A 13128-nucleotide genomic window follows, 5' to 3' on the forward strand; every position below is an offset into this window, starting at 1 on the left:
GCAGAAAAACTCTATTTGCATTTGACAGGAACCTCTAGTGAACTGATGATACAATGAACTTTAAAAATTCTTCTGGTAAGGGGTGCCTAGGTGGCTCATTGGGTTAAGCCTCTGCCTTCGGCTCAGGTCATGATCTCAGGGTCCTGGGATCGAGCCCTGTGTCGGGAATCTCTGCTCAGTGGGGAGCCGGCATCTCCCCCCTCTCTGCCTACTTGTTATCTCTCTGTCAAATAAATAAATAAAAATCTTAAAAAAAATTTTTTTTAATTCTTTTGGTAAAATAGCAGGAAATAAAAGTAACATTCAAAAGTCAAATCTTGGTGCATCTGGGTGGCTTAATTGGTTCAACATCTGCCTTTGGCTTGGGTCATGATCCCAGGGTCCTGGGATCAAGCCCACATCAGGCTCCCTGCTCAGCAAGGGAGTCTGCTTCTCCCTCTCTGCTATCCCTCCCCCTGCTCATGTTCTCTCTCGCTCTTGCTCTTTCTCAAATAAAATCTTAAAAATAAAAGTCAAATATGCATATATATAACCAATAACCAAGCAAATGGTAGAGAAAATCTTTATAATAGTAACAAAGAAAACAATATATAGGAATAAACTATAGAAATAATCTACAGAAAAAATGTAAACATATCTGAAAGTCACATGAGTAGACTTAAATAAAGAAACATCCCTGTTCTTGGATAGAAGACTCAACATCACAAAAAAGTCAATTCTCCCTAAGTTAATTTAGAAACTGAATGTAAAACAAATAAAATACCAACAAGCTTTTAGAAAAGTTTTTATTTTAATTCCAGTTAGTCAACATACAATGTTACACTTGTTTCGGGGATACAATATAGTAATTCAACACTTCCACACATCACCTAGTGCTCACAGGGACACTGCCCTCCCTAATCCCCATCATCTCTTTCAACCATATCCCTACCCCTCTCTCCTCTGGTAACCATCAGATTGTTCTCTATAATTAAGAATCTGCTTCTTGCTCTGAAAAATCAAAAAGCTTTAAAAAAATTATTTAGTTACTTCAGACAGAGGGTGTAAACGTGAGAGTGGGGGGAGGGTCAGAGGGTAAGGGAGAAGGAGAGACTCTCAAGCCGACTCCGACTCCGACTCCGTGCTGAGCTCAGGGACACACCCAGGGCTCAATCCCACAACCCTGAGGTCAAGACCTAAGCCAGCCTCCATCCAGGACCCTGAGATCCTGACCTGAGCCAAACCAAGAGTCCGGAAGCTCAACAAGCTGAACCACCTAAGTGTACCTAAGTATAATCTTTTTAATAAACAGTGCTGGCGGGGGCGCCTGGGTGGCTCAGTGGGTTAAGCCGCTTCCTTCGGCTCAGGTCATGATCTCAGAGTCCTGGGATCGAGTCCCGCATCGGGCTCTCTGCTCAGCGGAGAGCCTGCTTACCTCTCTCTCTCTCTGCCTGCCTCTCCTTCTACTTGTGATTTCTCTCTGTCAAATAAATAAATAAAATCTTTAAAAAAATAAAAATATAAATAAATAAATAAATAAACAGTGCTGGCACAGTTGGGAAATTTTATTCAGAAAAACTTACTTATTTAGAAAAAAATTATATCTATTTTTTTACCATATACATAAATTATTTCCAAATGGATTAGGGATCTAAATGTAAAACAAACAAACAAACAAACAAAAAAACAGAACCAAACAAGGTCTAAAAGAAAACACAGATAAAAATCCTCTGAAGTGGATTTCTCTACCTTGGAGCAGAGAAAAGCTTGCTAATCATGTCTTAAAAACCAGAGCCAATAAAAGACTGATAAATAGGACTACATAAATATTTTTTAATTTGCATGGCAAAAAAAAAAAAATCACCAAAGACAAAACAAAAAAGAAAACCAACAAATGTAGAGAGAATATTTATATGTCACAAAAGCCTAATAGCCCTACTCTTTAAAAAAGACACAGTCAGAAAAAGCTATAAACAGATCATTTTCCCCCAGAAAAAGAAGAAAAGAAAGAAAATGGCTTTCAATAAATGAAATGTTGTTCAAACTCATTTGTAATTAGAGAAATGTAGATTAAAGATATAATTTTTCACCAATTGGATTGGCAAAGACTAAAAAATATGAAAATACAGTCTGATAACAAAAATGTGGGGAACAATGCATGTTCATAACCTGTTGGTGGGAATGCAAACTGGTCCAACCATTCTGAAAGGAAATCTAGTGATCTTAACAAAACACCTGCACTTACCTTTTGACCAAGTAATCCCACTTCTAGTAATCTAACCTGAATATACCTCCAAGAATATGAAAATACATATACACAAAGTTCTACTTTGTTTGTAACTATCTGTAATTGCAAAATATTATAAGCAATCTAAAATGCCCAGGCGTAAGAGAATGAATAAAACAGGGGACATCCCCGTGATAGAACGCTGTGCAGCTATTCAAAAGAATAAGGAAGAGCCCCGTGAGCTGACACAGAACGAATTCCAGTGTATATTATGAAGTGGGAAAAAAGCAGAGCATTTATCATAAGCTACCCTTTGTGTTAAGGAAATACACATAAGAAAATATACATTCATCTGCCCATTTATGGAAAAAGAAACAAAAATTCCACATGAGATAAGCCAGAAAATAAAGAGAGGTGGGTGGGAAAGGGATGGAAGGCACCGGAGAGATGGAGAGGGCGTGACACTTCTGAGTATACCTTTTCATATACCTCTAACTTCTTAGAGCCCTGGTTTATTTTACATACTCAAAATATAAACCAATAATTAAAACCAGCCAGGATGTGGGAGGAGTCAAAAATGCAACACGAACAGTAACAAACCCAACTATATTACAAATAAATGACATGACATGATAAACTGGGGGAGAACAGAACAGAACCTAAGTTAAGTGTGGAAAACAGGGGCTGACAAGATGTGATAGGTACCTGGAAAGTATAGGCTAGATATTGTGGACAGACAGTAGCTATTATAAGGCTAAAGATATTATAGATATAAAGCTAAGAACAAAAAAACGACAAATACTGTAATTCAGTCAGTAAATTTATTACAAGGGTATGGGTTAGGAATTCTAGAACCACTTTACATATAAACGAAGATGGGAAAAAACATAACTATACTGTGGATAACGGAAGCTGGATTTCTCAGTGCTGGACAAAAAAGTCACAGGGAAAGGGGGAAAGCTAAAATGAACCCAGTGATATCGGATTAGAATCAAAGTTATCATTATAAAAACTCAGAGGTTTTAAAACCTACAGGTAGACAACACAAATAGAGATGTGTGTGCCTATCAGTTTCCTGGCTGTGTCCCCTGTGAAGGCCTACAGCAATGAACCCCCTCCAGCGAGCCCTCGGTTTCTAAAAACGATTCTTCAATACAAACACCTGCGAAAATCATCCAGGTTACCAGTAAATCACACTATAATTAATGGGAAAAATTAGTGTTAGTATTAGTGGAAAAGCAAACAAACGAGCACTATGTTAATAAAATGTCACTTCCAAAAAGAATCAGAAACTTGGTAGCAGCTGCAGGATCAACACTGTCCAACTGTTGTTCCAAAGCTGTACACTTTATGGTGGAGTCTGAAGCCCCAAACCAACCCAAGTTTCCGCCTAACAATCAAATTCCTCCACATCTGTTCCATTTTTCTTGAGACCCCACTTCAGATCATCAAATATAAAGGCATTTCTTCCCCTTGGATATTCAGTAAACTCAATTTCACACCTAAGAATACAGGCTATGAGAGCATACCATGCAGAAATCTGCCCCAAACTTAGAGTTTAAGGAAAAAAAAAAAAAAAAAACTTGATGAGAGAACTGTCACTGCCTCCACGCAGCCCAAGATGAGACTCCCACATCAAAACAGATTTTGTTCAAATAGCAAGATCGAGTATATATATTCACTTTTATAAGTGACACACAGGAAAAGAATGCTCATATGTTTTCTTATGATAAACTGTCAGTAAAAAAGAAACTGAGAAGTTCTCTGTTCTCTTACCGGAAGATATATGTTCACCTAGTAAGTTTATGTCATAACACTAAAAGCAATTTCATCATTACAGGGAAATGTATACAGAATCAATTTTAAAAATAATTTTTATCCTTAATTTAAAAAATAAAAATACACTCCAGTAAGAAACCATTATAACAAAGATAAAAACAGAGTTAAATTATGGAACTTCTCAAATATTTTATAAACTGTTCCCAAAGCAGTTATGATCATTTTTAACATATTCACACTAAAGACAATTTAATAAAGAACAAAAACAAAGGTACAATGGCTCTAGGTGTAGCTCTTCAGAACCCTATGGCATCTCTTCCGCCTATGCCCCCTCACACCCCAGGATAAAGACAGACAAGGAGCAAAGAAACCCAATACCATCTACTTACTGGTCAAGAGAGTGAGCTCTGGAGTCAAACCCACTTGATTTCAGATCAGCTAGCTCTATGACCTTCTAGCTTTGTGACCCTGGACAAGCTACTGACCTCTCTAACCCTCAGATCCCATCTGTAAAATAAGAATAATAACAGCACTTATCCAACAAGGTTAAGAAACAAAAGTTGAGAAACAGATGAGCTAGATGAGTTAGTTAATACATCTAACACAATCAGAACAGCGTCACACGTGGTAGAAAACATTCAGTAAGTGCGTGAATTCCAGGACTCAGAGGGTATACCCGAGAAATTGCTACCCAAATGCACTACTCTGGATAAAATTTTTCTACTCTCATAAACGAAGCTCTTCACTCATTCAAGCTTCAGGAATTAAAGTTAATATGACATTTGAAAATTACCAAAACTGACTCCAACTTTTAAAATTCTCTCTCACCTGGATGACTGCAACAGCCTTCTTCCTGGTCAGCCTGTCATCTTTGCCTCCCTCCAGTCTAATCTCCAAGTAGCAGCTAGAGTGAACCTTGTAAAAGGTTAAGTCAAATTCTTTACTCCTCTACTCAAAATACACCATTTTCCCTGAGTAAAATCCAAAATATCTTGTGTTCAAATGTGTCCTTGTCAAGGCCTTCCATAATCTCGCCATTTGAAAGTGGCCTTATACTAACCCCAGGCCTTTCTTTCCTCCTAACTCAATTTTCCTTTTCTTTTGTCATCTACATTTATCTATCTTCCCCCACTAGAATGTAAGTTACAAGAGAGCAAGGACTGTTTGGATCAGGGCTATGTTCCTAGCACCAAGAACAGCGCCACATACACTGCAAACTCTGGGCGGGAGCCAAGATCCTACCTAACAATAAACACAAGAGGCAATCCCATTAAAGACAGGACAAGAAACAAAATCACAAAATATCATGTCAGTTACCAAAATTTTTTAAAATTATTTTTTAATAATTAAAATAATTTAATAATTTAATTATTATTTAATAATAATTTAAATAATTATTTTTAATTATTTATTTGACAGAGAGAGAGATCACAAGTAGGCAGAGAGGCAGGCAGAGAGAGAGGGGAAAGCAGGCTCCCTGCTGAGCAGAGAGCCCGATGTAGGGCTCTATCCCAGGACCCCGAGATCATGACCCCAGCGGAAGGCACAGGCTTAACCCACTGAGCCACCAAGGTGCCCCCAAACTGGTAAATTATTAATTTTTTAAACTTTGAAGTACACTTCAGCCATTACAATAGTTTTTAAAAATCCCTAATGCACATCTACCTCGTGAGTTTTTCTATCTGCGTACATTATGTAACCACCACCCAAGATCAAGATATAGAACATTTCCTGAACTTGAGAAGCTCCCTTGCCTGGGCCTCCTCTTGACAAATACCCCGCAGAGGTAAGGACCAGTCTAACTTCTCTCACCCAATTAGATCTGTACTTGAACTTGGTATAAGCAGATTCAAACAGTATTTGCTGTTGTGCCTAGCTTTTTGTCCAACCTTGTATCTGTGATATCTGCCCATGCTGCTGCATGTATCGGTCACGCATTCTTTTCTTAATGAATATTAACTGATCCACAATTTATCCAGTCTACTGCTGATGACATTTAGGTTGCTCTAGTTTGGGGAGGATATGAACAGCACTGCTGTGAATAGTTTTGGGTATGTCTTTTGGTGGAAATGTTCATTATATGCAGACTGGCAAAGTGTTTGATTGTTTTTTTGGGGAAGAGTTTAATAATATCTTAGACTGGGGATGATGCAGGGAACTAGAAGCGGGCACCACTGGTGAGAGTATAAAGTAGGATAACCTTTCCGGAGGACAATCTGGCAATAGGCACCAGAAGGCTGGAAATATCTGAGCCCAGAGACCAATAATTCTATTCAAGGAAATTTCTTCTTGAGTACCTACAAGTGCCAGATCTTCTAAACGTTTTACATGTATTAATTCATGTGATTTATTCTAAGGAAATATTAGAAATGCTCACAATGGTTTAGAAGTTAGGTTAACAGTGAAATGCAGGAAATGCATAAAATGTATGCATTTACCCTAAGTGTTAAAGTAGTGGTAAGTCCTAGAAGACATGGGTACTTTCATATTCTTAATACTTTTCTGTACTTCCCATTTTTTTCTATATTAATTTTGTCAAAGAGAATATATGACTAAAAACACTAGCAAACAAATGTTAACATTCAAATGTGGAGACAAAAGGCATTATAACACAATTTAATTAAGGCAGTGATACAGTTTTGTAGAGGATGATAGTAGATTACTAAGGAAATCGGGGTGCCCAGGTGGCTCAGTCATTAAGCATTTGCCTTAGGCTCAGGTCACGATGCCAGGATCCTGGAATCAAGCCCCACATTGGGCTCCCTGGTCAGCGGAAGCCTGCTTCTCCCTCTCCCCCTCCCCCTGCTTGTGTTCCCTCTCTGGCTGTGTCTCTGTCAAATAAATAAATAAAATCTTAAAAAAAAAAGAAAAGAAAAGGAGTACAAAGGAAAGACCTCAAGCCTAGAGATTAGGGGGTGGGATATTATCAGGAAAGATCTCCATTGTCTTACTTCCACCTAGCGCCCAGAGAGGAAGAACTCCCTGTCTAGGTTGGAAGGAACCTTCCCAGGAAAATCCTGTTAATTCCTCGGCTCGCTGTCCTTAACGTATCAATTACACACTGTACCTTGGCAAGTGTTCTTCTCCCCTCCCACTTAGAGCCTTTAGGGAGACTGACGGATAGGAATTCCTGAACACCGAAAATTCAATAGCCAACAGCCTCAAACCTGGAGGCAGCGGGTCCCCTTCACTCTGCTGCCTGGCTGAAAAGCATCAAGGAAGAGCCCCTCCTTCCCTGTCAGGTTAAATGAGGGCAAAAGCTTTTCAGACTTCCAGACGTCAAAAACTCCAGAAAGAGAGTAAACTCAAATTTATACCAGAATTCACTGACTCGAGTTTAAAAAAATTCTTGTACTTGAAGTAATAAAACCATCAAGAAATTATGCCGTAATGGTAATTCTCTCTCGCAGAGCTCCTATTCCCCCCTCCCTCCTCTGCAGAAGGACCACCCCTGGAAACCCCAACGGAAAATGAGTGTGGAGATTAAAACTGTACCTTGATGGTACCATAAGTATTACTTTCTCTGAAGTTATTGAAATTACTCATACTTCATGAAGAAATTTGATAAGAAGAAACTGCTTTTGCATGACAGGGCATTATTACTAAATTTTCTAACTTCTGACATCTGAACAACATTAAATTCTCAAGAACTGCTGGTCAAAAAAACCACATACCTCGGGCCCTTGCACCAGTATGAAGTCACACAAATCTACGTGACAAAGTAAAGCAGACTTGCTTTGGCCTCACTCTGCCTCCTTCATATATGACCTCTTTATTTTCCCTTCAAACTTCTTCTGTTTTCTAATTTATACTTCAGTGTATTACCAAACTTTCCATAAACTACCTGCAGTTTTTCACGGTTACAGTGTTAAATTACCTAAATTAAGGTAAATAAAATCTAGTCTAAAATTTATGAACATATCTACATTGCACCATAGAACAAGCCTCTTATGCAGCTAAAACTGTTCTTTGAAAAAAAGAGTATTTACATAATCACCAGAGATTCTGGTTTTATTCTATATGTAACCTAGATTTTTGGATAATCTACTCCGGTTTCGTAGGATATATTATGGGAACAGAGGATATAGAAATAGAACTGGCAAGATTAGGTACGTTCAAATTTCAGTCTTACATGTAATCAAAATACAGGGGGGGAAATCTATTTGGAGTAATAAAAAAGAACTTTAGATAATTTATTCTTAATTACATGTAGCAAAGTTCTAATAATATTCCCCAAGCATAGACCAGACTGTGAAAAATTACCTGATACACAAAATTAAGACGCCGTCTCTCTTTCACAGTGGCAATTTTTGTTTTGTTTTGTTTTTTTCCCGCTGCTGTTGCTGTCAGAATTGTGCAAGCTGATTAAATAAAACTATTTGAAGATTAAGTAAAACTAAATGTACCGAGCACTGAACACTGCAAAGAACGCTGTAACCTAAGTGGTTTTCTCTCCCAGGGCCAGTAGAGGGAGACTAAGACATCTGGCCTGGTCGTGTAGTGTTTCTGTAAAATTGGGGAGGGGGGAGCGGAGGCTGTATTTAAATGTCCTGCTGTCAATCAAAGGACACTTCCTACAATCACAGTCACCATATCTGCGATTAGCCGTGAGCGTACTCTCGCCAAGATACAACACCAAACGGTGCTCGCGTAACCTGCTTCACCTAAAGGTGACCGCAAGCTTTGCCACAACACCCAAATAAGGACTTTGGGAGCCCAACCCCAACTAGTTTCTTTGTTTAAATGCCTGCGAATCCCTCCCACGCCGGAGTCAAGAGGCTGTGGCGCCGCCCTTTATTAGCCTCACACTTTGATTACAAAACACACGAGTCGACGGCTCGGCGGCGGAGGCGGCCGGAGCTCTCACAAACGTCAAACCCGAAACGCAGGCGCCCGCCGAGGCACAGGGCGACGCTCGCCGCCCCCGCCACCCGCCCCCAAGTGCCCACCGGCCGGCGAAAGTTCGCCCGCACCGGGGCCCCCGGCTGCGAGCCCCCCGGCCGTGCGGTGTCGCCGGCCCCTCGGGCGACGGGAAATTTCACTCTTTGTAAAGTTTGAGCGGCGGCGCGGGGGCGACGCGGGGGGTTGGGGACCGGAGGCTGTCCCCCCTGCCCCGCTGTCCACGCCACCCGCTCTACCCCCCTCCAGGACAGGGTGTGCTGGGGTGGTAGGTGGGGGGCACGGTCCGAGCCGACCTGCCGGCCTGCCCGGGACCCCCGGCCCCAAACTTCCGACTGGCATCTTTTAAGTCCCCGAGAGTGCCTCATCTGTTGCTCTGTTTACTCCTCGGAGCCCCGCCGGGCTGGCGCTGCCGACGCCCCCGTCCCAGTGCCCCGCGGCCGAGGAAGTTTGATAAAGACCGGGGAAGGGGGCGCGACGGGGACCGCGGGGGGGGAGGGGTGATGGCAATTTCTGGAGACCCGGAGCCGGGGCGAGCCGGTCGCCGCCCGGAAGGAAGACGCTGCGGCCGGCCGCGTAGGGCGGCCGGCCGGGCGGCGACTCCGGCCGGAGCCCCGGGCGGGCGGGGCGGCGGCCGGGCTGCGGGCGCGGCGAGGGGCGGCGGGCCGGGCCGGCGCTCCGCCCGCCGCCTCCGCCGGCGCCTGCCCCGGCCGCGTCCCCTCGCCCAGGTCTCCCCCTGCCAACTTCTCGGCCGGCCCCCTTTGTTCCCGTTTGTTGTGGCGACTCTTCTCCCGGCCGGGCGATCCCACCAGCCCCCCTCTGTCCGCCCGGCGCCCGGGGAGCTCGGGGCCCCGCGCGCCCCGCTGCCCGGGCCGGGGGTTCGGCGCCGGGGCCCCTCGGCGCCTGGCGCGGCGCGGCGGCCGGGCGGAGGGGGGCGCGGGCGGCCGGCGCGGCGGCGGCGGTTGGCCCGTGGCCGGCGGCGGCGGCGGCGGCGGGGCTGGAGGGGGTTTATTTACCTGCCGTGGAACCAGTCCTTGCAGATATCGCACTCGATCATGAAGCGGTTCACGTCGTACGGCTGCCGGCACACACAGTACACCGGCGGGGGCGGCGGAGGCGCCGAGGCCCGGCCCGGAGCCGCCACCGACACGGCTGCCGCGGCGGCTCCAGCTGCTGCTCCCGCGGCCACCGCCGCCGCCGCTCCGGCCATCTTTAAAAAACACACACACGCTCGCTCGCTGCTCCGCTCGCCGACTGGAGCGAGCGCAGCCGCCAGCCAGCGCCGCCTCCTGCAGCAGCCGGAGCAGCAGCCGCGGCGGCGGCGGCGGCGGCGGCGGCGCCTCAGTGCGCGCGCGCGAGGTCGCGGCCGGGGCCGGGGGGCGGGCGGCGGCGCGCGCACGACGCGCGAGGCCCCGGCCCGGCTCCTTCCGGCGCTCCGCGCGGGGCCGTGTGTCTCGCGCACGTCGTCCCGCCGCCGGCGCGCGCGCCCCGCTCCCCTCGTGTCGCTCGGGCGGAGGGACCGGCTGAAGGGCACGCGGGGCGGGGGAGGCGGAGGGAGGCAGAGGCTCCCTGAGGACACGCGCGGCGGCGCCGGGAACGCGGCCCCCGGAGAAGGACGGCGGGAGCGTGCGAAGAGCCGGCTTCGGCGTTGCTGAGTGAAAGCTGAAGCGGGGGAAGTTCCTGCGCGGTGAAGAGCGCCGCTCGCTGCGTCTGTGCCCGGACAGGGGAAACCGAGAAGTTAGAGCCCAGCCGGGGCCGCCTCCCGACGACGGGAGAAGCCGGCGGCAGTCAGCAGCCGCCCCGCGACCTCCGTGGGCCCGAGCCGGGGGTTCACAGCCCGCCGAGCCCGCTGCGCCCTGCCGAGGTGCAGGTCTGAGACTTCCGAAAACGTCCCACCTCAATCCCCCCCGACTGGCGAGGGAGTTCGTGCGGACGGAGCCGCTGATAGGCGAAGGAGCTGGTTCCCGGGGGGAATGGCTTAACGTCTACGAGCGGAGAGGGGCCGGAATGAAGTGTGGCCGGTGCCGAAAGGACTGGAGAGGACCCTGGCGTGTCATAAGTAACACGACTTGGACGCGAATGCTTTCGAGTCCCAAGTTTGGAAGATGGGGACAGAATTCTAAATGGCAGTGACACCTCTGGAAAAAAAAAAAAAAAAGCTCCAAAAGCCGGATAATACGGTGGTTGGCGCATGATACAGGCCATTAATAAATATTTCTGAATGAGGGGTGAGATTGCTGGGAATAAAAACAGCTAACAAAATTGAGTAGAGAAAGAGTGCCTTGGAAGCATAATGTGAGTTGGAAGGCATGTTAAGGATTATTGAGTGAGATGTTTGTAGCTGAATTTCTACATTTCTAACATCGGGGAAAGCCCTACAGTTCCCATCTCACCCAGCCCCAGGCAGAGAATCGCTGATCTAACCTCTTTCTAATAATTGAGGAAAGCGAGGAACTTGCCTGAAGACTCACAGATCTAAGCTGGAGCTAAACTTACAAGTCTCCTGATGATGCACCCGATCTTTTTTCTACCTGGCACATATTTTGCAGGAAGAAACACCTGTAAATCAGAGTCGACCACGAAGTGAATACATTTGAAACACATTTCTGCTAGAGAAAAGGGAAGAGTTACTGTCATTTTGGCGTATGTTTAGAGGCACCATAGATTGGTGGAGTGCCAAGAGCCCTCCGTTCAGATCCTGCTTCGTATAAGCTGTGCAACCCCGGGCAAGTCACTCCATTTCTCTTGAACTAGATCCTTGGAGATCTGTTCAAGGAAAAAATATAGATAATAGTACCTTCCTTGGGACGCCTGGGTGGCTCAGTGGGTTAAAGCCTCTGCCTTTGGCTCAGGTCATGATCTCAGGGTCCTAGGATCCAGCCCTGCAGAGGGCTCTCTGGTCAGCGGGGAGCCTGCTTCCCTCCCCCACCCCACCTCCCCCTGCCACTCCACCCCACCCCCCCCTTGCCTACTTGTGATCTCTGTCAAATAAATAAAATCTTTAAAGAGTAATAATACCTTCTTTAACTACCTCACAGAGGTCTTACAACAAGCAAAGGGATAATGTATTTTTAAAATTCATTGTAGAGGATATGTATAGGGAATATAGCACAGCAGTGTGTGAGGGAAGGGGAGGCAGCCAAAGCTGTCATGTTGGACTTGGGGTGAGAAGGGCATCCACACAGGGAAGTGGCCTGGTATAGAGGGCTCTCCTTACCTTGCTGGATTAGCCATCTGGCCTTGGGAAGTCCGGATGGGTAGGTGAAGAGGGCATGGGTGGTGGGGGGGAACAGTATCAGTGGCCAGAGACTGGTTATGTACAAGAGAAACATCCAATAAGTACGGAAAATGGGAATCAAATTTCTTACTGTTGAGAAAGAGAGTTACAACAGAAAGAAAGTAGAATGAAACTTTTGGTAGTGGACTGATAATGGAGGTATCAATATTTCCATCGGTGTGTAAGTACATATATACTCTGTACACTGAGAGATTCTGGGAGTAGTGACAAAACAATGAATTCATCTAGCCCAGATCTTGGCTTCTCGATACCATTCTCCTCATTTTTCTTTTTGGCAAAATGGCTGATTTCCAGGCTGGAGAAGAGAAGTACAGGTTGAGCCTGGAGCCTCTAGTTGTGCCAGAAAATAAGGACATGCTCAAAGAATGATGGGGCATGTCAAAAGGACACAGGCCAACTTGTGTCCCACTGGCCAAATCTTTGACAAACTGACCTTCAGAATAAAAAATGATAATATATTGTAACCCACTGAATAGCACAGGAAACCAGACAGATGTAAATAAACATAAACTGAAAATTTGAAAAAGACTGGAATAATTACATACTTTCAAATTAACTTTATGGGGATAAAGTTCTTACTCATGATAAAGGGAATTAAGGTAATTTTATAGCGGAGAGAGTCTGGTGAACACCATCTTAATCAAGTGTTCAAGTGCCATCAATAAGGGACAAATCAAATGAAAAGCATACTACCATCACTTCTGTTTCTTCCTGTTCTAATTAGATGAGTCTCTAGTTTGGAAATGAACGCTTTAAAGGTATATCAAGAAATCAGCAAGAATAAAAACACGATAAGGCATATAAATCTGTAGGGAAAAGGTTAAAAAATGTAAATACAAAGACTGAAACGTGAGAAGAAAAGGTTGAAGGCTAGAGGTCTGAATAATCCCAAAATTTTATTTTATTTTATTTAAGATTTTATTTATTTATTTGACAGAGAGAAATC

At 45.2% G+C, this 13128-nt stretch overlaps 1 protein-coding gene across 1 annotated transcript in view; it reads right to left on the reverse strand.

Annotated features, from left to right (window-relative positions):
- Positions 1-10211, reverse strand: part of KDM7A (lysine demethylase 7A) — an 85681-nt gene extending 75470 nt beyond the window's left edge. Inside the window, exon 1 of the mRNA XM_045063057.1 lies at positions 9901-10211. Coding sequence (XP_044918992.1) covers positions 9901-10094 — 194 coding nt within the window. The 5' untranslated portion in view covers positions 10095-10211. The remainder of the gene's footprint in view (positions 1-9900) is intronic.
- Between the last annotated feature and the right edge of the window lie 2917 nt (positions 10212-13128).

This window comes from Mustela putorius, unplaced genomic scaffold (assembly GCF_011764305.1).
Source record: "Mustela putorius furo isolate JIRA1106 unplaced genomic scaffold, ASM1176430v1.1 tig00003845_pilon_pilon_pilon, whole genome shotgun sequence".
In the NCBI taxonomy this organism is placed as follows: Eukaryota; Metazoa; Chordata; class Mammalia; order Carnivora; family Mustelidae; genus Mustela; species Mustela putorius.